Source organism: Xenopus tropicalis, chromosome 2 (genome assembly GCF_000004195.4).
Source record: "Xenopus tropicalis strain Nigerian chromosome 2, UCB_Xtro_10.0, whole genome shotgun sequence".
Taxonomy (NCBI): Eukaryota; Metazoa; Chordata; class Amphibia; order Anura; family Pipidae; genus Xenopus; species Xenopus tropicalis.
In genome coordinates this window covers 77977137-78002647 of record NC_030678.2, presented here as the reverse complement: position 1 = coordinate 78002647, position 25511 = coordinate 77977137, and the positions used below count along the sequence as shown (strand labels likewise).

At 38.5% G+C, this 25511-nt stretch overlaps 1 protein-coding gene across 1 annotated transcript; it reads left to right on the top strand.

The window, feature by feature from the left end:
* Positions 1–5811: 5811 nt before the first annotated feature.
* Positions 5812–25301, top strand: wdtc1 (WD and tetratricopeptide repeats 1). Its single transcript, XM_002934641.5, has 16 exons — positions 5812–5935; positions 6876–7009; positions 9908–9991; positions 12486–12532; positions 15319–15430; positions 15625–15812; positions 16325–16507; positions 16617–16708; positions 17019–17134; positions 17372–17447; positions 17531–17609; positions 20412–20585; positions 20686–20921; positions 23524–23689; positions 23787–23979; positions 24134–25301. The coding sequence occupies exons 2-16, from the start codon at positions 6962–6964 to the stop codon at positions 24341–24343; spliced, it is 2004 nt and encodes a 667-aa protein (XP_002934687.2). The 5' UTR covers positions 5812–5935; positions 6876–6961; the 3' UTR covers positions 24344–25301.
* The last annotated feature ends 210 nt before the right edge of the window (positions 25302–25511 follow it).

Genomic DNA, 25511 nt, shown 5'->3' with positions numbered 1-25511 from the left:
TAGTGGATTCACTGCTGACGTAAAAAGTTAACCTCCCAACTACCTCTTGCCGTTCCCACTGACTCCCAGGGATACTGTACAAAAGTGCGGGTGGGGGTGCTTTTTTTTTTTACCCTAAAATGTTTAGTATTAGTAGTAAAAGTATTCATACGCGCACTTCTGTTAGGGGATCTGCAAACATTTGTGTTTGGGATCAGTTAGCTTAAAGGGGTAGTTCGCATTCTAATTCACTTTTATTTTTAATGGTTTTTCAGTTATTTAGCTTTTTGTTCAGCAGCTCTCCATTTGGTATTTCAGCAGCTATCTGGTTGCTAGGGTCTTATTTACCCTAGCAACCAGGTAGGGATTTAAACAAGAGATGGGAATATGAATAGTTAAGGGGCCTACTTGGAAAAATAAGTAATACAAAATTATAATAATAATAAAATTGTAGCCTCACAGAGCAATATTTTTGGCCCCCATTTGAAATCTGTATAGAGGCAGAAGAGAAAGGCAAATTATTCAAAAAAATTAATTAGGAAGACCAATTGCAAAGTTGCTAGGAATAGGCCATTTTATAACATACTAAAGGTTAACTTAAAAGTGAACCACCCCTTTAGATGTGTTTATGTTAGTTTTATAGCAAGAAAGGCAGTGGGTACTGACTCCCCATTATATACAGTGAGATGCAGTCCGTATTTACAAACCCAGCACATTATATGCCATGAGGAGCAGTGGGTACAGATGGCAGATATTCAGGCCCTGGCACTATAACACTGGCACTGATACACAACATTGGCCCCACTGTAACTTACTATAAATGAACAAAACAATGACAAAAAAAAAAAAAAATAGTAAGTGCAAAAAACAACAACACATATATAAACACACAATGAGCTTTTTCAGAGGGAAAGAGTTAACTTACCCTCCATGTGTTAGGGTAGGGGATAGATTATAAATTAAACAATTTAATGTCAGCTAGTGATTCTTTAGAACTGTATAGTACCTGTGGGATGAAAACTGCAGCAAAAGTTGAGAGTTGGTTCTCAGGTAAAGTTACAGCTGCAGATTCATCTTTTCAGTCTTTTTTTCTGTTTCCAGTTTGCAAAATCTCCCGATCCCTGTGTGCATCTGTGCTCTGATTGGTCAATTTTACTGTCTGTCAAGGAAGCTGTGCTCTGATTGGTGAATCCACAAGAAGAAAGATCCAATCGGAGCACAGCAAAAACGGGCTTGAGGGGAAAGTGCAGAAACGGAGTAAGGTTTTTGTTTTTTTTGCTACTTTTCCAGGGGGGGGCAAGTGCCCCCTCTTGCCCCCTTCTGTGGACGCCCATGCTCTGATTCACTACGTTTTTTCTCTACATAGACTTCCTTGGCCTGTGTGCAGATATGGAGCAGATTTTGCCATGAAAACAAAAAATGCATTTTCGAGCATCAGCTTGTCTCCACCTGCAGAGAAAATGCAGGCAGAAAGAAGCCAAGGCACAGCTCCATGTGACTTTAGCTTTGTATCACACTCTCTACTATAACTAGATCTTTACACCTGCACATAAGTTTTCCCTTATATTATTTTTCATTCATCCACAATTTCTCTCTACCCAATTTTCAACCTGCAACTCCTTTTTTCCCTTCTTCTGAGACCTCAGAATCATCCTGCAACAGATAAATATATATATATATTTTTTTTTTTTGCAGGATGATACTAGGGGAGGCTAAATATGGCCCATACACAGACTGACCTACAGCTAATGTGACACTTAGTGGATTCACTGCTGACGTAAAAAGTTAACCTCCCAACTACCTCTTGCCGTTCCCACTGACTCCCAGGGATACTGTACAAAAGTGCGGGTGGGGGTGCTTTTTTTTTTTACCCTAAAATGTTTAGTATTAGTAGTAAAAGTATTCATACGCGCACTTCTGTTAGGGGATCTGCAAACATTTGTGTTTGGGATCAGTTAGCTTAAAGGGGTAGTTCGCATTCTAATTCACTTTTATTTTTAATGGTTTTTCAGTTATTTAGCTTTTTGTTCAGCAGCTCTCCATTTGGTATTTCAGCAGCTATCTGGTTGCTAGGGTCTTATTTACCCTAGCAACCAGGTAGTGATTTAAACAAGAGATGGGAATATGAATAGTTAAGGGGCCTACTTGGAAAAATAAGTAATACAAAATTATAATAATAATAAAATTGTAGCCTCACAGAGCAATATTTTTTGGCCCCCATTTGAAATCTGTATAGAGGCAGAAGAGAAAGGCAAATTATTCAAAAAAATTAATTAGGAAGACCAATTGCAAAGTTGCTAGGAATAGGCCATTTTATAACATACTAAAGGTTAACTTAAAAGTGAACCACCCCTTTAGATGTGTTTATGTTAGTTTTATAGCAAGAAAGGCAGTGGGTACTGACTCCCCATTATATACAGTGAGATGCAGTCCGTATTTACAAACCCAGCACATTATATGCCATGAGGAGCAGTGGGTACAGATGGCAGATATTCAGGCCCTGGCACTATAACACTGGCACTGATACACAACATTGGCCCCACTGTAACTTACTATAAATGAACAAAACAATGACAAAAAAAAAAAAAAAAATAGTAAGTGCAAAAAACAACAACACATATATAAACACACAATGAGCTTTTTCAGAGGGAAAGAGTTAACTTACCCTCCATGTGTTAGGGTAGGGGATAGATTATAAATTAAACAATTTAATGTCAGCTAGTGATTCTTTAGAACTGTATAGTACCTGTGGGATGAAAACTGCAGCAAAAGTTGAGAGTTGGTTCTCAGGTAAAGTTACAGCTGCAGATTCATCTTTTCAGTCTTTTTTTCTGTTTCCAGTTTGCAAAATCTCCCGATCCCTGTGTGCATCTGTGCTCTGATTGGTCAATTTTACTGTCTGTCAAGGAAGCTGTGCTCTGATTGGTGAATCCACAAGAAGAAAGATCCAATCGGAGCACAGCAAAAACGGGCTTGAGGGGAAAGTGCAGAAACGGAGTAAGGTTTTTGTTTTTTTTGCTACTTTTCCAGGGGGGGGCAAGTGCCCCCTAGATAAGATTTGGCCTGAAAATTCCAAAATGCATTTCGAGCATCAGCTTGTCTCCACCTGCAGAGAAAATGCAGGCAGAAAGAAGCCAAGGCACAGCTCCATGTGACTTTAGCTTTGTATCACACTCTCTACTATAACTAGATCTTTACACCTGCACATAAGTTTTCCCTTATATTATTTTTCATTCATCCACAATTTCTCTCTACCCAATTTTCAACCTGCAACTCCTTTTTTCCCTTCTTCTGAGACCTCACCCCCACACTTTATAGTATCCTAGCGTGGCAGTGACAGGAACAGTGCTAAAGAGCAGCTTGCGCCATGATTTATATCCAGAGTGGTGAAAAATTTAACCATTGCCATTGTAGCCACTCACTGAAAAATACTATGCGCAGTTAACAAAAACACACCCCTGTTTACTTAACGGGAACAAATGACACACCATGGCCCCCACATATACAGCAGCAGCCTCTCAAGCATTTCACTGCAATTGACACTCTCCCTCATGTCCAGGAAGCCATGCTTTATATTGTATAGGAAATTGAAGTTGTTGTCTCATCTCACAAAACCACAAAGGGCCAGCAAGAAAATAGGGCTTTCTAGAACTGCAGGCTGGGGGCTAAAAGTCAGGGCTGTCCTGACAAAAGCAAACCACTTAAAACGTATGCAATATCAGCATTATTCTGAGGAAGATATGTTACCCACAAGGCCAGAGTATAATGATCAGTGTCATATTACGGCACAGCCACTGGCAGCTAAACCCAGGGTCAATTCTCCATATCTATATACCTAAAGGACCCAATAGGGGGAATTCATAAAAGTGGTGATAGTGAGAAAAAATAAAAGAGGAGATATATTTGTCAGATTTTTCACCTTATCACAAACCTCTGTCTCCACTTTTGTGAATTTTAAACAGACAGTTTTCAGATTTTGTCTTTTAGATTACATTTTACCAACAATTTTTTATGAATTTGTCTTTAGCTCTTAGTAAATCTGTCGACGTGCTATCAAATCCAGTCCTGCATAACCATGAGCCTTGAAATAAGGATTTAGCATTTCATTTGCCATTTCACTTTAGCAGCATTTCCTGAAGGATTATTTTAGTTAGCCTAGGAAAACTAAACATCATTTTTTCAGGACAAGCTTTCCAATGTTCAATATTTCTGTGTAATTCCATTTCTGTAACGAGATTTAAGGGTCTAAATACCTTCTACCTGAAAAAAGGTTAAACAAAGGCCCACCCCCTGCACTTCTCTGCCACCACACTGATTACCGGTTGACAGCAATCCGGCTCACACACCAACATACCCAGTGAAAAGGGGCCCAACAGGACCAGGGCCCACTAGATTTTTCCCCAGTACCCTGCTGGGGCCAGTCCAATCTTGTACCCCAATATCCCAGTTTGGGTGCCAGTGTGTATGTGCTGTTAGCTGATCACCAAGATGGCTGCTGAGAACAAAAGGGGCGCTGCTAAAGGTGGTGGCCAATGCTGTCAAGCAGCTCTGTTGTTGTGGACATGCTATGGGAGCATAGATTGGTTGTGGCAAGTCTCAGTGAAATAAATATAATGGGGGCACTGCAGCTAAAACTAAAAATTTGCCTGTGAGCCTTTACTTTTCCTTTAAATAAAAATGTATACAATATATTCACTTAAAATTGTATTATTCCTTTATTAGTTAAGCTAAAACTAGCATAACAATGCAAATACTAAAAACTTTTTATAAATAAGATTGTGTACATTAGCCTTTTTGTTTAATCAGTATTTTACTTGTTTTTAAACATGTTAATACTGCTTTCTGCACCTATAGGTCTAGGGTTAGACAGAAACTTGTAGTCTGACAATAGGTTGTTAATCTCCATTAATATGTTAATTATCTTCCAATGTTGCCCCTACAAGAGGTGTGAAATGAAGACTTGGTGTAACAAAGCAAAACAGAAGAGCTTAGACTTGATCTGACAGTTACACTGAGCTTTACTGCATTTTGAAAATGGAAGGAAAAAAACTTGTCATAAAGTCATTAAGGCTCATGCCACACCATGCATATGGCATGAATGTTTGGCAAGCCGAAAACACTTGCAGAAAATACGCGCCATACGCTCCTGTGTCTGCATCTGAATGAATGGAATACGCTTGGCGCAGGCACATGTAGCAGAAATAAGCAAAAAAACGCCAGACTTTCTCACGTTTTTATGCATATTTCAGCTACATGTGCCCAAAAGCTAAAGATTACTATTGGTACCCATTAGATTTTCATAAATTAGCCTGTACTGTGTCCCTAAATTGTGAAAAATATTTTTGAATCTTTACATAAAACACTGGACCAGAACTCAAGATAGCTAAAAGTCTTTGGCAGATGTGGGTTACAGCCATTGTCATCTAACTCTTTCATGAAACAATGGCAAGCCCAGGCACCACTTGGCTTCAACAACTGTTTCGTGGCCCCAGAACTTTCTGCAGCAGAACCTGCACACATCATTTACAACCAAAACGAAGAGTAAAATATTACTTTTAGTCAATTTCCCCAGTTTCACCCATTGTCTTCACGTTGTGTGTACAAAAACACAAAGACATTATTTCACCTGGTCCTAGTTTGCACAAAACGTCTATATTTTATATAAACGACTTAAGACGAACTACTGGTATGTTCTCTAGCACATACAGTATACAAGGAGCAAGCACAATTATAACCCACTGTGGCGAGATCTAACGTAGAGTAACACTAACTTCCTATTTTGGAACACTTGTGTTACGCCATCCCTGCTCGCCACTCCCACAAGACGGCTACGTGACGCGTCATTGCGCGTACGTGTAGCCGTGACAGCAAAGTCTCGCGTGATGAGACTTGTGGCGTCAGGATTTTCTGTAAGACAGGAGACAAGCAGCTTGCAATGATCAGCTTTACTGGAGGTGTAAGTAGTTATGCGCGACTGCGGGTTGTTTTAGAGTAATTGGGAGTGTCCCTCGTAAAGCGAGACTGTTAGGCACTATGCATTTACTTGTATTAGCCGTCCTCCTTCTGCTGTCAGTGAGCTGCAGACTTCGGAAGTGAAGTTTGAACTTCTCCAGCACCAAGAAAAATAACAATTTTGGGATAAACATGGATTCAGAGTGGTTTAGTTACCAGGTGCTGGAGTGTGTAATATATTATAATAAATAAGCTGCGTTGATAGTTGTAGAGGATAACCAACCATAGATTTAAGACACATGTAGGTATCAAATACTTAATGTTCAATGTGGCAAAGCATATCTAAAAGAATAGCTGTTCTGGCACCTCCCACCCATTATCTGTTATACTTCTTTAGACCCAAGCAGAGAAAGGAAAACACAAGTGTATAGACTGCTGCTGTGTTATCCTGCATGTCAAATTCCTTTTTAAAACTGGATAGTTTCTCCTTTTAATGTATAGGCTGTGTTTGGGAGTTTAGGTATGTTACTTAGGGGGCTGACTTTGCCAACATTGGGTTCTCACTTTATCCTTAAATAGAGGCCTTGTCAACCTGTTGCCCAGACAGAAGTGCAAGCATATTATATGCCTCTGCTAAACTTGCCTGAGAGAACCTGTACATGTCAGGAATGCGTGACGAAAAGACTGCACAGTGGCACAAAGTATGGTTTAAAAGGTACAGGGATTAGTATAAGAACTGACTCAGTGTACATCTAGTAATATTAGATTTTATACATAATATGTCAACAAAGTCAGAATTTAATTGTAAAATCAGTTCTTTAGGTGTACCGATGCTTTGTGGTAAAAGATAACATTTTTGAAATCAGGTGGTTGAGTGATTTTCTGTTTGCAGGACCAGTTCTAAGTCAAGTGGTTATTTATCATGTGATAATTTCATTCTACAGGCACCAGGGAACTGCGTGAGGAAAGCGTGGGAATGGTGACGTTTAAATGTGTGGCAGGTTGAGCCATTTTATACCATTGTTTTGATATGGCCCGAGTCAATATTGCTCAAGACATCATTAACAGACAGATAAAGGTATGTGCAGGAGATAAAATGGTCTAAAATATGTCTTCTGCTATGTTCTTAACTTGGTTCGTTACTTGTTAAAAGTGTACAAACTGTTTTGGAAGTGATTTCATAGAAGCTCAATGATAGATTAGATGTTGTAATAAAGGGGGTGAACCTTTATTAATATTAATAATTTGTATTAATTAACATTAATGACAAATATTAATAAATATGCAGGATCAATGATTAAGCCTTCTGATAAACTGTTAGCGAGCAATAACTTACACACACACACACACAAGTAATAATAGAATTAAATAGATTTACTTAACTTTGTATGATTATAGTTACAAGTATAGCCAGTTCTGCATCAATTCAGCACAAATCGGGGAGCCCCACAACCTTTGGCGCAAGACCTTCAGGTTCCCGATAACCAATCGATGATCCAATTGTCCCGGCACTCGTTCAGGAGTCCTAGGCGAAGCTACTGACACATGGTGGAGGCTCCCTTTTATACTAGAGTTCTTAGCAAAACCCCCAACACCAAGTGCTAACTTGTGTACAAACTTTTGTCATGAACAAAACCTATTAACTAGACAGTTTACTAACTTTGTAGAAAGCCTTATTTGTTTCTCAAATAAGTTGTACATAAAGTGTATTGTCTATATGCTGTCTGTTTGTTTATTCCAAGGATATTTGCTGGGTAACAATACCTGTGTTTACTGTTTACCCAGCAATATACATAGAACAAAGACATTGTACCTTGAACACTGGACAATAGATGTCCCAAAATCTGCTGGTTTTACTTGACTCAAACCTAAGATTTGATTCATATGTCAAAGCAGATATATAATGTAAATCATTATAAAATCAAAATAAAATCCACCGTGCTACAGATGTCCATTCATTAATTGTTTTTTGCACATTAAAAGAATATGTAATTACATGCACCTTTCCAGTATACATTAACGTTAACATTTTTAACATAAGTTATTTACTAATATAATTTGGTAGCTGTTTCTGTCAGCTAATCCAATTCCCACAGTGCAAATGCCAAATTAACACTGAGCATTGGCATTGCTTCTCTTCGCCTGCATTTGGGAGGCAGTTGGAAAAAGGTGAACCACTCTCATCCATAGCTGCACTGACAGGCAGAGATTTGGCCTAAGTGTCTGCTTTCATGTTTCTCAGGATTATCTTCCTATCTTCAGTCCATGTAGCTACACTCTGAAGCTGTGTAAGTGCAACTACACGTAGCTGCATGTGAGAGCAGATCCACTTCTTTTTGCCTGCCTACAAAGCACAGGCAAAGATAATAGAGCTAGCGTTTATCATGACCTTGGCCTTATTCTGTAAATAGAGAATGTATTTTTTTATACATTGATTTGTAGTCTATGAAACTAAGAAGGCAAAGGGTAGACAGAAATTGCTTTGACTTATTTAAAAAAAAAAAAAAAAACATTTTTATTAATATATATTGGAAAGTGTCTTAAAGTTATATCTTGTTTTATTATGTAAGATTTTTTTTTGTTAGGTGGACATCTACTTTAGGCATTCTTTTCATCTGTCGATTAATTGATATTTCTGTGGGATTTTTGTGCCAGCTGCAGAGTTCTTTTGCTAAATTAGTGCTGTTGCATTACTGCATAGCTGTTACACCATAATACAGTATACTGAACATGTCATATACATTTCTAATTGACCTTAATATCCTGCAATCAGGGTCACTTGGTTGAGGCCCCTGTGACTGCAGTAATTGGCCCAGAAGTTTTTATGCCCAGGTAGGCCTGGACAGCAACTTACGTTCTTGAATGGCAGAGGCTTGCTCCCAGGTAGGCGAGGCAAATTTTTTAGCCCCCTGTGCTGGTAGTAGGGGCCCTGACTTTTAAGTTGTAAGGACCCCAAGATATGGCACCCTGCAAGACAGATATGTTTTGGGAGATCTATTGGTGGGAACTCTTTTGTTCCTTTTTCGGTATTTTAAAATGTCCAGGTTTTTGCCGTAGCATCCTATACTTACCTGGTCTGTGCACACCCTTTTCTGTCTGCCCCACCCCCCTTCCCTCACTGCTGTGTAGCTATCATGTCATGTGTAGGTGAATTGACTGTCCTTCATTCTGTATTTGTTACGTCTTCTTTGCAGAGTCTATTTTAAGTCAAAATTCACCTTATTGGAGACAGTTTGTAATGAAAATCTTTTGTAGAAATAATTTGCTGTCAACTAACACTCAATTTAGAGTTTGTGCCCTTCTACCGCCTCTGCCTTAAAATATGGTCTTCCTGAACAGCAAAACCACTATCATTTTCACATTATTTACAGACACAACTACAACTGAGTACAAACTGTGAACCGAACCATTTACTGGCAACTGAAGATACAGTATTCATAGAATGGTGCCCCAAAAGCGCCATACTCTTGGGTTGACACCTATCCAGTATTTTAGAGGCCCTTCATGCCAGTGCTACTAATAGGGAGATATACTGTTTTGCTGCTGCTGCTATTGACCATTTTCCTGCAAAAATAAAAAACTGCATTGTCATCCTGTCCATTTGCAATAGGGATGTTAATAGTTTTTTTTCTTTACCCTTTTCCTTTCTTTTCTCCACTGTTTTCCACATATTTCCATCCTTTTTTTGAAGTTGTCATTCTGTGATGTTTTATCTCACTTCTTAATTTATCTTCTACTTACTGTTTTGGTCTTTCCCTTTCCTTCTTTACTTCTGCTTAGTTATTCTTCTCCTTCATCCACAGGTCTCCTTCCCTTCTTACTTCCTTTTCCTTTCTCCTCTAGTAAACCAATATTGAGGAAATGAGGAAATCTATGCAAAGGCACCCGATTTCTGCTTATCTAGCAAATTGAAAGAAAGACATCTTTTTAATTTGTTTTAGTTATTTTACAAGCAATAAGTCTTTTCTTTCACTAGGATAAAAGAGCATTGAGTTTTCAGAGACAACACCATGTAACTGACCCCTTTATTCGACGCTTGGGCTTGGAGGCAGAACTACAAGTAAGTCAATTTAGAGGTACATAACTTTAAGATCAGTCACTTTGTAAGACTAATTGCACATTAGGTTTTTTTTTATTCGGTCTTTGGTACAGAACATTTAAATCAGTAGGCTTATAACACGTGAGCAGGTTGTGCCTGTGGCCCTTCCTGCTCTATTTCCAGTATTTACTTTTGTGTGCCACAAGGCATTCCAAATTGCTAGAGATTTGAGACAAGATTTTGAGACAGTAACAGTAGTCACAAGTAATAGAATAAAGACTGCATGTAAATATATCATTTTTATCTTAATTCACATATAGAAGCACAAATTTCAAGCAACATTTCCAGACGCTCAAAGTTTACAGACATAAAATGACTTTCTCAATGATGGATGTCCTATTCTTAAAGGGGTTGTTAACCTATGACTTAACTTTAGTATGATGTAAAGGGTAATATTTTGAGGCAATTTGCAATTGGTCTTTATTTTTTATTAGTTGTAGTTCTTTAATTATTTCTGTTCTTGTTCAGCAGCTCTCCAGTTTGGAGTTTCAGCAGCTATCAGGTTGCTAGGATCCAAATTACCTTAGCAACCAGGGAATGATTTGAATGAGAGTCTGGTATATTAATAGGAGAGGACTTTAATAGAAAAATAAGTAACAATACTTGTTTCACAGAGAAATAGTTTTTTGACTACTGGGGGTCAGTGACCCCCATTTGAAAGCTGCAAATAGTTAGAAGAAGACGGCAAATAATTCAAAAACTATAAAAAAAAAAAAAAAAATAATGAAGACCAGTTGAAAAGTTATAGTGCATAGAACTGGCCATTTTGCAACATAGTAAAAGTTAACTTAAAGGTGAACCCCCCCCCCCCTTTAACAACTTTTCATTTGGTCTCCATTTTTTATAGTTCTACAATTATTTGCCTTCCTCTTCTGCCTTTTTCCTGCTTTCAAAGGCAGCTCTCGAGAGCTGCTAACCCCTGATACCAAAAAACTATTTTTGATTGTAACTATACTATACTCTGCAACTATAATTTGATTGTTATTGTTATTACGCCATCTTCATCACATTCATCTTCCACACTTTCATTGAAACTGCTGCCTGGTTGCTAGAGTAAATGACATAAGCAACCAGATAGCTGCTGAAATTCCAAACTCAAGAGCTGCTGAAGAAACGGTTAAATAATTCAAATGCGCTGTACCATCAAAAATTACCAGCTCAAAATTGTCTCAGCATATCATTGTCTATGACATCTTTAATGTTAAGTAATGCTAAGTTAATGTAAAGCTGACTTACCCCTTTAAGCTCCTTGTATGAATTTTAAGTTTCCATTTAAAGTTGTTTATTGATGCATCGATAATAGTGTTGCAAATATCTAAATGGCATCCTAAATGGTAGTTTATCATTGGCAACCGCCTGACTCACCTCAGCAAGGACTGAGTGGGCTGTTCTCTGACAGTATAGCCATGAGAGCTACCTGCCTTGGGGAGAAGGATAGTTCCAAAGCATTTGCTGTCTTTGCTCACATTGAAGAAGTGTACATGTAAAGCAAAAGAAAAAAAACTGTTTGCTTTACTCTGTTGAAAGAAAAATGACATTGACAACTTTGATTCAGTATGAGACCCTTGGAATTGTAAGATTGACAGATAAAGGTTGTTACTCTTACCCCTTTGTGTGTTGCTGTGTGGATATGATATTGTTGCTGTACTATTTAGTCCTCAGTGCCAGCCTACAACAATACAATATATCACATACTAGAATATTTTCTGATGATTTATAGTTAAGGAGTGTAGGAATTGGTAAAATGTGTATCTTTATTGTCTTCGCCTCAAATAATTAAAACCAAATATTTAAAAAACAAAAAATTGAGTTTAAAGGCCAGTATTGAAAGAAGATTTTTAAAGGAGACATAACATAACATAAGGTTGTAGTGTAGTGAATTATACTCCTCTAAATATAGAAGGATTGTGCTTAAAAAGTTGTGTTTCGGACTGATTTATTGAGAAATTCCACCAAAACCCCACTAGTCCCGCCCATCTGTTCCACTTCCTGCTGGCTGAATTCTCTGGATGTGCAGGGCTGGCTGCTCTCAGTACACTGCACTGTAGGATAGGAACCAACCAGTAGCTAGGCTGACTTGTTAGGGAACTGAATCCTGTCTTTGCTTGTGTGAGTGCTAGGCTGTGATTGGCTTATCCCCCTTCTGCTGTGCTTCTGGCAGGGACTGTAAGAACACGCCCACCCTTCATTTGAAACAGGGACAGAGAACCGATAGGATCTATAGGGAGCTGCAATAAAGGGACCATTTTTACAGATAGGATTAATTTTTAGCTCAAAGTGAAACCAGCACCGTATATTATTCATAATGCCTACAAAATTAGGGTTTTTTTATTTATCCAATATGTCTCTTTTAAGAACATTTGTTATGCTTATTCTCATTATTGACGTTAAAACATTTACAAATGTTTGTTTTAGTGCTTTAATTTTTATGGAATAATTGATTTCTTTTGCTTAGGGCCACACCGGATGTGTAAACTGCTTGGAATGGAATGAGAAAGGAAAGTGAGTATGATCAGGATCCCTTTTGTTAGTGATTTGTAAATGTGTGTCCCTTTACAACCCAATCTACCTTTGTATTAATAAATTGGCGTTGTGCTAAACATATGTTTTGCCTATTGTTTTAATTAGGACGTATCTATGGTTGGAAATTTCACATAGGGCTAGCCATATTCTTTATTTCCCAGGGTGCTACGGCCATGTGACCTGTGCTCTGATAAACTTTAGTCACACTTTATTGCTGAGCTGCAAGTTGAAGTGATATCACTTCCCTCCCAGCAGCTGATCAGCAGAACAATGGGAAGGTAGCAAAAACAGCTCCCATCAGAATAACACTCAATAGTGAGAAGTCCAAGTCTGGCTTGGGACTCCTCCAGTTGCAAACAATCTGGAACAGCACCGCCTTTATTGCACACTCTTTAGGGCATTATAGAAACTAAAAAGAAGTATGCAATATCTGGTAAGAAGTGGCCATTGGAGAACCTGCACTGTCCTTATACAAACTCAAGTTGCCGTCCTGACTACTACTTGCAAAACTGGAACTCCTCCAGTTACATGGGAGTAGGAGAAACAATAGGTTACCTGAAATCAGTTCTAATGTGTAGCGCTGGCTCCTTCTGAAAGCTCAGACTCGGGCACAATGCACCGAAATAGCTGCCTACACACCAATATTACAACTAAATAAATACATTTGTTGGTTCAAGAATAACATTTTAAATGGTAGAGTGAATTTTTGCTATTTAAACAGTGTAATTGAGAAATTTTTAAGTATACCATAAAATCATGACCAGTATCCCTTAATTCTGGCAGTACACGTTGTTAGTGGGTACATGGCGCCTTGACAGATGGGAAAGAGGTATGGTCCACTTACTGTGAGATTTCATTGTTTGGGTCAGTGGTCTGAACAAACTCAACAGTTGCATTTGGCTATCTCTGTGTATGGCCAGCCATGCAATGTCCATCCTAAATTTTGCACAGCGAATATCTGTTAGGATATTCTAGAAAACACACATGGGGTCTCATTTATGTTGATTAGGTGTGTTATAACTCAACAGACATACATGCAGAATCAACTCAACAGACATACTTGTGTTTGTTTTTATTAGAAATGTTCCAGTTTGTTGGGTGCCCCTTCTTGGGTACATTAGACATAAGTTGCAGCATATGCCAGTTTAAGGGAGCACATGACTTAACCATCTAGTAAATAATGGGCTCTTTTTGATTGGTGCACCATAAGCATCGCAACCAATTGGAGGGCATATCATCTGCACCCATATTCTAGCTACATGCTGCCTGTTCTTTAGCATGAACCAATTTGCTTGCAATTTACCAATGCTTGCTAGGAATAAGTGTTTCATTATAAACATGGTAAACAAAAGGAATTCTGGGAGTGAATTCAAACAAATAAATTAGGTTGAGGAGACTGCCTCATACAGACTAAAGCAAACAAAAGGAATTCTGGGAGTGAATTCCAAACTCTTTAAAAAAAATCCCATTTACATGGGTTTATCCTATAGGCTACAGCTGTCTGTATGAGGCAGTCTCCTCAACCTAATTTATTTGTTTGAATTCACTCCCAGAATTCCTTTTGTTTGCTTTTGTCTGTATGAGGCAGTCTCCTCAACCTAATTTATTTGATTATAAACATGGTAAAATGCATTGGTTTTTCTTCTTTGCAATCTGCTGCTTTTTAAAAATAAAACAAATCCATGTGCCACTTTTCAACCAGGCATGAGTTACAGAAGATGCAATATCAGTCAAAACTGAGCCCTGTGCAATATTTGTTGTCTGCTGTATATACTGCTTACATAAATGGTCTGTCTTCCTAAACAGGCCTAAGACAAAGGGAGAATCAGTAGGAATTTTATTGGGCTCCTTGCCTCCCAGATGATCTTAGACTTGCCTAAAAGTGTGTCTGCCAGTGAGGTGTAAGGGAAAGTTATTGGGGCTCATTTGCAAACCCAGGCATAGCCTGTAGTGTGCAAAATAAGGGCATAATTGGCCATTTTTTTTTTGGATGCTGTGTTTGGGTATGTGCCAATAGCTGCAGGCATCCTTCACTTATTGCATTAGTCAGTGCTGTATTAGTGAAGGGTGGGCATGGTGAAGGTATCCCCCTGAATGATGCGCATGGCATCCGGCACTTAGTGCAGATCACAGCAAGTAGGGGGTGGGGGCGGCATGTGCTTCTTAAATGAGCACTATGGGGCATTTTGCGGATATAATGACCCTTATTATCTCCCCAAAATGTGGACATTTTTTGATTTGGGGGAGATGTGCAGTACAATATTGTCTCCTTCCTTTAATGCTGATTTCTAACTGCTCAGGTCACTTAAAGTGCATTACAGAATATTTTTATTAAACCAGTTTACCTGTAATGACTCCAGGCCAGGTGTGGCACAAGCCTAAATTGAATCATATCAATAATTAAAATAATTTGTTTATAATATCTGCTTGCCCCCCCAGCCAGTGCTGTGTTCAGTTTTCCCCTTGCAGAAACTCCTTGGTACATGTCTGTTCCCATGGTAGCAATCCAGGGGGGGTGGGGTGGGAGTGAAGCAGCCTCAACAGAGATGACTGTGCTCCTTGGAAAAAAAAAAATGATGACTTTAAATTGAAAGTCATTGACTTGTTCTACTTTGTCTTGTAGAAAAATATTCTGCTTTGATTTGCATTGTTAAGGCATGACATCTAACCCTCTTATCACTAACTGCATTCCTTATGCTAAATGTACCTTTCCTTTACATTTTGACTGTTAATAACATTCTCCTTTAACTTTGCCTATGCCACAGTTTGCTGGCCTCTGGCTCTGATGACCAGCATATGATGCTATGGGATCCTTTCCATCACAAGAAGCTGCTGTCCATGCACACAGGACATACTGCCAACATATTCTCTGTAAAGGTTAGTAGCACTCAAGAGCCTTAAGGGCATATTTATAGATTCTTGAGTTTGAGAAAAATAAACCTCAGTCGTAAAAAAAAAATGGAATTATACATTAGCCTTACCCATTTTACATTCTGATCCATAATTCTCATTCAGTTTACTCTTCCCATCGCGATCATTTATTTTAACCATATAATTGTTTACAATGTCAGTTTCTTCCGCATTCTGGTGACCGCATCCTTATTACTGGAGCAGCAGATGCCAAAGTTCATGTCCATGATATCACATCCCGTGAAACACTCCATGTTTTCTCGGAACATACAAATCGTGTGAAACGCATTGCCACAGCACCTCTATGGCCTAACACATTCTGGAGTGCAGGAGAAGATGGCCTCATAAGGTAACTGAATAAAGGCCTGTTACAAACAAAAATTCATAAATTTTTAGGGATTATACCCCCTTTAACAAATGAAATAATATGCCCACATGGAACCCTGTAATTACTATATATAGGATAGGACTGCACAAATGACTAAGCCTGTTTAAGCACTGAACATAAATTTTGGTAACTCCACTGCAGGGGTGTTCCAGATCTGAATGCTGTGTTCCTTTAATAATTTGACACCTTTGGCTATTATTTTGCATGAGTGCACAGTAAGATTTTAATAATGCTGAACCATTTGTTATTAGACTATCTTTTATTTTATATGAGATTCCTGTATTATTGTTGTCTTAATTGCTTCTTTTTGCACTACCACTATACTCTAACAGATGGTACTATTCACTTTGAGTTTGTATAAAAAAGTTACAAGAATGCTTTATATTTTTTACTCTGCTATACATTTTAGGGCTATCTGCATAGTAACTTGTCACTTTATGGATATCCTGTTCTTTTCTTATCCCACATAAAAGGCAATATGACTTACGAGAGAGCGGTACCCACTCAGAAGTTCTGATCGATCTAACAGAGTATTGTGGCCAGCTTGTAGAAGCCAAGTGTGTAAGCATCAGTCCACAGGATAACAACTGTTTGGCAGTAGGAGCCAGTGGGCCCTTTGTCAGGCTCTATGATATTCGCATGATTCACAGCCACAGGTGAGTAAGGCATGAAAGAAAATGTTCTTTATTTGGATAGGCGAAATATATAACTATGTTTACAATCTTTGTTTAAGTAAGGGTTCAATTTAACATGTTCCTTTAACAGAAAGAACCTCCAGCAGACTCAGTCTGGCATACATACCTTTTGCTCCCGACAGAAACCAATTCCAGAAGGAGCTGCACAATATTATGTAGCAGGTGGGATATGTTCAGTTTAGCTTGTTAGGTTTTTCCAACTTTCCTCACCAGTATTTCCTGTACTCTTAATTATACTTTTAAATTAGCCTTCTTACACTTTCTAATGCTCCTCTTTCTATCTACAAGCATTGCCTCATTCTACACTTGCTTCATTTTTTAATTGTACTTGTGTATTTCAATGGTGGTATGCTTCTAGTTTCACTACATAAGTTTAGCTCTGCTTTTCTACACGCCTCTCAGGCTACACCTACCCGTAATTCCCAAGTGCACACTGACATTCAAAATCTGAATCTTTTATCTTTTACCTTAGGCCATCTACCCGTCAAACTCCCAGATTATAATAATCGGTTGCGTGTGTTGGTGGCCACATATGTAACTTTTAGCCCAGATGGGACTGAACTGCTTGTCAACATGGGGGGAGAGCAGGTCCGTTACCGAGTTTTACTTTCTTCTTTTTAATAATAATTGCAACCAATAAGGAAAAGTGGTGAATTATTATTTTGGTATAGGTTTGTTTTGATTAATGTCTTTTTGTCTGTCTGAATTGTAGGGGTTTATACCCTCCAGAATTTCACTTTTTGAAGTCCCAGTTTGTTTTGAACGCCATGATTGGGACAGGAGCTTCTTCAAGCCACAACAACTATTTGGTCTTTTGTTCTACAGGTGTACCTCTTCGATCTGACATTCAAGCAGAGACCTTGTACCTTCCTATTGCCTAAATCGCTTCACACTTCTGGAGGTAAGGCTGTTAAAAAGAATCCCTGTTCTGCAATTACTTAAAATATTTGAATAAGATGCTTATAGTCAACTTTTTAATGACAGAGGTACAGAATGGAAAAACAACCAATGGAATTCACCTTTACAGCAATGGGTTCTGTGTGGCTGATTCTAGGAACTTGGGGTGAGAACAAAACATTAAATTGATTATTTTTAGCACGCTTATTGGTCATCTCTTGTATGTTATTGTGCTTATTCACCATTAATATTAATTTCCTTGTGTGCATCTGAGATGTTACAGAGAACTGCCCCTTCCTTTGGCTTTTAGGCATGTCGTATCCCCAGTTTTTGTGCATTCACTTTCTTTTTTTTTTTTTACCCAACCCACTCATCACTCTTTATTGTCCAACAATAAAATTTACACACTGGCTTTTATGTTTCATTTGTCTAATTTTTAATTTGTACTAATTTTTCATTCATTCTAACTGCTGGTCTCATTTCAGCCAGACCATTCACTTCTTGTTGGCCCATTTTACCCCCTGTTGGTTTGCCTCTTCTTCGACACAAAATTTACTCTCACGTGTACAACATATATCACACTATTTGCCTTATTCTCGCTACTCGTCTCTGCCCAATATACTTTTCTCTTTTACTCACGCAATGTCTTCTGTCTCTCCCCATCATGATTCTCTCTTTAATGACCTCCTCAGGCTGATGTTCAACTCTTTCAGCGGGCCTCTCCTGTCAGGTGCTTGCTTGACTCTTTGTCTTGCATACACACTCTCTTGAATTCACTATTTTATGTTTCTTAATTTCTTGCTTTCATCTACAGTTTAACCTCTTGGCCATATTATAAGTTTTGTCACCAACTGTGCCCATTTCTCTTCCACACGCTCTCAAGTTCCATTCCTCTTTTTCAAGGGGTTAATCTCGTTTCTGTGATGTTTTGTACACAAATTTACTTCTTTGTCCATGCCCCTTATGCTTTACCTTCACTTTTCTGCCAGTGCCACCTATCTGTTCTACCCCTTGATCACTGTTATCCATGTCCATATTTTCATTCTATTTTTATCATTTTAGTTTTCCCTTAATCCCTCCTTAAGCAGAACTTAAGACCTAAATTAAGTTGGTTTCTCTTATAATATAGGGTTTCTTTGCCATTCCCAACACCCAGCAACCAGATAGATACTATACAACCATAACTTACCTTCAAGGTTGCACCATCACAGTTCTCCTCCTCCAAGTCCCACAAATGTGTCCACAAAGAGAACTGCTTTGGAGTACAAGTCATTGATGTGTGTGTCCAGTATGCTCCACCCTGGACCCGTGAACTGTGTGTGCCCCACAAGAACAAGGGCAATTCTGGTATAACCTGGGAAAGGCTTTTCACAGGGTTAAACGCAGAAGGAAAATGGAATATCTTTAACACGCTTCTTAACAAATATACAGGTCAGTATATTCCCCTTGTGAGCAAGGAAAGGCATCGCAAAGCAAAACCTTTATGGTTGGATAAAAGTGTTAGTGTCAAGGTTGGTAAGAAAAAACGTTCTTTTAAAGCATTCTAGTTAGCTGGGACAGTTGAAACTTCCATCAGGTACAAGAAAGCAAATAAAGCATGCAAAAATGCTATCAGGCAAGCTAAAATGGAGATGGAAAGGGATATTGTAGCTAGGTTAAATTAATCCAAAATTATTTTTTAAATGTGTAAATAGTAAAGCAAGGAGTGGGGACCTTATCACAGGGAAAAAGCAGAAATTCTGAACTCCCTTTTAATAAACCCAATTCTAGTAATATATCTACTGATGCATGGGTCAGGAGGAAATTCAAAAGAGGCTTAAAGTAAATAAAGGTGCAAGACCGGATGGTATTTATCCCATCCCTGTCTTGTCTAAAAAAAGCCATTGACTCAAGGGATGAAAACATAATTTTGCCTCTTTATAGGTCTCTGGTAAGGTCGCACTTTGAGTATGCAGTGCAGTTTTGGGCTCCAGTCTTTAAAGATATTAATGAGCTGGAGGGAGTGCAGAGATTAAACTAGTAAAGGATATGGAAGATTTAAGCTATGAGGTTAGATTGTCAAGGTTGGGTTTGTTTTCTCTGGAAAAGGGGCTTGTGAGGAGACATGATTACTCTGTTCAAGTACATTAGAGAGGATTATAGACAGACAAGGGATGCTGTTTTTCCCATAAAAGGGACTAGTTCACCAGAGGCCACACCTTTAAATTAGAGGATCGGAACTTTCATTTGAAGCAGGGTAGGTGGTTTATAAAGACACACAGAGCTACTAGTAGCAGCTACTTCCCATGGCTACAAAACAGACAATGCTGATCATTTACTGATAATTTTCTCTACGTGTATTTTAGCCAAGGCAGTTCTAAGTACTGTCTATGGCAGGGTATTTTCTGGCATTTAGTAGCCATGACAATAGCTTCTGCTAGTTAGCGCTTTGTGTTTTTGTCCAGTGAGGGCAGTGAGGTATTTTCAAGGCAGGGTATTTTCTGGCATTTAGTAGATGTGAAAAGTAGCTACTACTAGTAGCTCCATGTGTCTTTACCCTTGGGGCTTGGATGATTTCTTGAACAAGCATAATTATCCAAGGCTGTTGTGATACTAAAATCTACAATTAGTATTGATTTTGTTATATATAGTTTGTGAGTGCATCGATAAGTCAAAATAGGTTTATATGTGTGTGCTGGGTTCACTTGGAAGGGTTGCACTTGATGGACTTTAGTCTTTTTTCAACCCAACTAAACTATGTAACTATAACCTGGAAAGTAAATTTAAGCTGCACAATAAATCAGATATTACAGAGGCTATGTGCAATAAATAAAAGAATCCAACTTCATCTAGAGCTTTAGTTCCCTTTAATATACATTGCCCTACTTTCTCTTGCACACTATTTTCCATTTTAACCCTATCTTACTTTTCCTTATTTCCCCTTGTGACTACACTCTCACTTTCCTGTTCTTTTCTCTTATCCATCTAGAGCAGCAGCTGATCTTCCTCCACACCTTGAGAAGGTGAAGCAGAAAGCCAATGATGCATTTGCTCGGCAGCAGTGGAGTCAGGCTATTGAGCTGTACAGTGAGGCTGTCCAAAGAGCTCCTGGCAGTGCCATGCTGTATGGAAATCGTGCTGCTGCTTACATGAAGCGCAAGTGGTAAGGAGGGATGAATACTAAATGAACAGATATACTGTATGATGGCTGCTTTTAAATTGCTTTACCTTGTTTTTCTGTCAATCCCGCATCTCTTACACAGGGATGGGGACCACTATGATGCTTTGCGAGATTGCTTGCAGGCCTTAGCCCTTAACCCAGCACATCTGAAAGCGCATTTTAGATTGGCCCGTTGTCTCTTTGAGCTGCACTATGTGTCTGAAGCTTTGGAGTGTCTTGAGGAGTTCAAAGTCAAGTTCCCAGACCAGGCACGGAGCAGTGCATGTGATGCGCTAGACAGAGACATCAGGGTGGCCTTATTTTCCAAAAATGATTCACGTAAGTTCAATCAGCCTTTTTTTTATCACTGCTGTTCTTACTCCTATTTTAACATTTGTATGTATAGCTGAACAAGTTACAAGGGTTAAGTAGGCTGCCTCATACGCATGCAAATAAGTCAAAGGGATTCTTGGAACAAATTCCTTAAGGCTCTTAGAAAACTCCTATTTACATGGGTTTATCATAAAGGCTAAAGCTTACCCACTGGATTTTTAAAGCGGACCTGTCACCTTAAGAAATAATTTCAAATTGTTTTCTATTGTGTTTGGCAAGCAAAATAAACTTTACTTACACTATATAAATTATTTTAATCTTATTTTCTTCAGCCTTTGAATTCACAATTGCAGCAAGCAGGCAGGGGCCATTTTGTGGACACTGTTATCAAAGCAGGCATTGTATCTTGCCAAAATCTTGTTTCTGTGCCAGTATGGGGGGACCTGATGCCCATGTCCATGCACTGGTTACACAATTACATGGTGCGGAGGGAGGGGGAATGTGAGGAGAGCAGTGACATCTAAGAAGTTCTGAAGTGAAAGTGAAAGTAACTCTCTGCCCCACCTCTATGCCTAAGGCATAGAGGCGGGGCAGGCATTATATGATTGACAGCTGGGATTTTAAAATGCTTTTATAATGGGTATGGATGTGGTAGTAAAAAAAATTATTTTGGGTTTCATGTTTAATTTGAAAAGGGCTTTTATTATACAGCTTTTATGTCTGGGTGACAGGTCCACTTTAAAGCAGAAGCCAGGATAATAGCTGATCAGATTCCCAACTACAGACCGGTTTCGCCCTTCTTGGGGCTCATCAGTGTAGTTTTGAAGCAACAGCCAGGATAATAACTGATCAGACTCCCAACTACAGACCGGTTTTGCCCTTCCTGCCTGTTGCGTTGGAAACGCCATATACCCCAACCTACAAATCAAACCTATTTTGAAAAATGGTGTATAGATGGAGCTACTCCCCTGAAAGCTGTAACAATTTTATACCAGCATGTCAACTCCCCAAAACAACTACTAGATCTCCAATATATTAAATCATGGAATATGGAAATAGGTAAAACACTTGAGGATTCTGATTGGAAGAAATTATGGGAAAACAAGCAAAAAAGCTCAAACAATATTATACTACTGGAAGCAGGCTATAAAGTACTCTTTCAATGGTATCTCACACCAAAGAAATTAGCACACATCTACCCCAACACCAGCAAAAATTTTTAGTTTTAGGGGATGTTCTACACCAGGGACTATGGCCCACATATGGTGGACATGTCCACAGGCAACTAGATAGTGGATACGGGTAAACAATATGATATTTGCAGTTTTAAATGTTAACTTACAAAAGGATCCATACAATTGGAAGGCCACAGTGCTGACACATTAGACCAAATTTACCTCACTGGGCCACATGTTGCTTAAACCAAATTCTGCTAGTTTCTAAATATACACAAACTAAAAGATCGACTTTAAATGAATGTTCAAGTAGGTTCATCTACTTCCAAGCACCTTTTTGACTGGTCATTATTTTCTTCATGCTAGTATTTTTAATATTACACGCCTATTAATTCTACCTTAAATGTACACATTGATTGTTAAGCTCCATTATTTTCTTACCATTGCAAACAGATAGCAATTGAAAGCACAAGCTGGGGAACTGCAGACAAAAAGTTAAAGGAGACCTGTCAACCAGTTATGAAAAGCTGTATAATAAAATACCTTTCCAAATTACACATTAACCCCAAAGGGTTTTTAATTTAAATGTTTCTATCCATATTTATTTCAATATATATTTCCTACTTGCTTCTATACTACTGCCACAGCAGTAATTTGTCATGCTGCACTTCCATTCCACTCATCACACATTTCTGGTGTATATATGAGATTAAGGGGTTATGCAAAGCTTGCCTTGATGTCAACAAAATAGGACCTGTCTGCATTCTGTGACTGCGATTGATTATACAAGTTGTGACTAATTAGTGCATGTGAAGTTTAATAAAAGAGGATTTGGCATTATTTCATAGGTTGATAGATCCCACTTTATTTAAAAAATACAAATCTCCTGTATTCATCAAATTATTCCTTCCTCTCTCAGCTCTTAATATTATTTTCTCGTGAACACGCGTGTTCAATGATGTCTATTTTCATTAAGAGCAAGCGAACTTAATATGACAGCTGAAATGATTGCTGATGACCAAGTAACATACCAAATGGGATGGAATCTACTTATATAAAATATACTGTAACATGATGAATGTTGTTGCATCTTTGTTTTTTTTTATTGTAGAAACATTGCAGATTTCCAATGGTGTTCCAATCCCCTATTAATTTTTCCCCCTGCTTTTTAGAGCACAGTCAGAGCAAGATCAGAAATGTGAACTTGTGGGTAGTAGAATTTTTCTTGACTCTCTGGTTCCTGCGGGGTGTAATAATGGTATTGATCTTTATTATACATTACTAGAAACAGGGTAATTAGAAATTGCTCTGCATATTTGAATATGTGATTTTATATATTTGATGTATTTACCCCATGTTTGCTTTTAATTTTTACTTGCTCTGTTTCCACAATCTGCTTATCATTCATCTATTTCTTTTTTCTGCCTTCACAGATGAAGATAAAAAGGGGGGTTCAGTCCGTTTGCGTTCTGGGGGAAGAAAGGATTCTTTATCAGAGGATGAGCTGCTGCTGAGAGAGAGAAGTTTGGATTATAAACACAGATACTGTGGTCACTGCAATACTACCACAGACATTAAAGAAGCTAGCTTCATGGGAAGGTGACTTCCATGCTATGAAAGATCAGTGTTTTTCACTGTTCCCTCCCCTACATTGTTATTTCTGTTTCTAATTTACTGTCGTGTCATCATCTTTTAGCAATGGCCAGTATATTGTGAGTGGGTCAGATGATGGTTCCTTCTTCATCTGGGAAAAAGACACACAAGCTCTTATACGGGTTCTCCAAGGAGATGAGTCTATTGTTAACTGCCTTCAACCTCATCCAACTTACTGCTTCCTGGCTACAAGTGGTATTGACCCAGTTGTCCGACTGTGGAGTCCACGGCCTGAGGTAAGCTGTCCTGCACAGTTATGTATGGTGGTAACATTCAAAGTAAGAAATGTTTTATGATGATGTGCCTAAAAGAGTTGTGTCTAATATTTGCACGTTATTTCCATGGAATACTTCATATATGACTCATCAAATTTCGATCATCTTCCAACAGAGTGAGGGCCTGGACCGACGGGTGGTACAAGATATGGAGGGAGCCTGTCAGGCCAACCAGAGGCGAATGAATGCTGACCCACTGGAGGTGATGCTGATGAACATGGGTTACAGGATCACAGGACTCAGCGGTGGGGGGTCAGGAAATGGTGGGGCAGGATCTGATGATGAGGAGAGTGCTGAAGGACAGGTGCAATGTCGACCAAGCTAACCTTTGTTAGTGTGAAGTGTATGGTATAAAAAGCAGCAGTATTGGGAGGTGGTGACCCTATGTAACAGCCAACCATCTTGCTCACACATCAAGTACATGTGTGGATCTGTTTATCTTCTGGATCATTTTGCAATTCTCTGTGCATTAGGATAAGAAGGGACACCAAACTTTCTTCAGTATATACAATATCTGTAAAATGACTGCAGGATTTTCTTCTCCTTGAATTCCAGAATATATGAAATGCACACATTTTCAACTTTTGAAGTTAGTTCAGCATCGGACTGGAGTGGACACAGATACATTTATTCTATGCCAAATCCAGACCATAAAGCTCTGCTGTCTGGAGACATTAGTTATGCTTTCAACACTATATGGAAGTGTTGGATTTAAGCTGCATAATGGTCCTCTGCAAAACAAATGAGGGTCCTAAATTTAATAACAAAGAATAGTTATTTTGAAGTTTTATGATTTGCCCTGCAAAGGTAAACTATGGGTTTTGATTAAGCTTCAGATATTTCCTCTGTAAGAAGTCTGCAGCAGGTGTGGATGTTATTGATTTGGTTGTATGCTTTCATGAACGCTTCAGGTAAGTTTTTTTGATGACTGCAGCATCATAAAGTGTAGACTATAGTTGACTTTTTTTTCTTTTTACCTAGAATTACTAGGTTAGTAAAGAGTCACAAACTCTGGTCTAAATATGTTCTAAATCAGGTCAATAATTCCAGCTGAAGAACAGTAATTGAGAGCACAGTGTATTCTGCTCTCTAAATATATGATACCGGATTTCATACTTGCTCAGGCCCATCATAGCTATAAATTAATGTTATTCTGCCACCCACTATTTACCACCTTTTTTTTTTTTAAGCTTGGGTTGTAGGTCTGCGGGTGGCTTTTCCCGGTTTGTATGGATGTATATCTACATGAATAAAAATTTCTCTATTTCTGAGCAGAAGGTAAATGAATAGTAATATTTTCTTCTGTGTTTGGCTAGAGATGAGCATGTCGGCAATACTGTGTATATACTCTGAAAAGGGGCCCTTTTGCCTTACATCACAGTAAATATATGAAAATACTGTTGTTTTAGTCATCCTACTTTAGTTTAAATAGTATCCAGGGCAACAAATAAGTATTCCTCCCAAATTGTAAGGGCTGGTAATAACTAGAGCAG

Excerpts from the sequence above, each read along its gene's own strand:
- wdtc1 (XM_002934641.5), top strand. The coding sequence starts at position 6,962 with ATGGCCCGAGTCAATATTGCTCAAGACATCATTAACAGACAGATAAAG. Across the intron at positions 16,508-16,616 it reads CGCATGATTCACAGCCACAG|AAAGAACCTCCAGCAGACTC; the intron begins GTGAGTAAGGCA and ends TTCCTTTAACAG. Across the intron at positions 17,448-17,530 it reads ATCGCTTCACACTTCTGGAG|AGGTACAGAATGGAAAAACA; the intron begins GTAAGGCTGTTA and ends TTTTAATGACAG.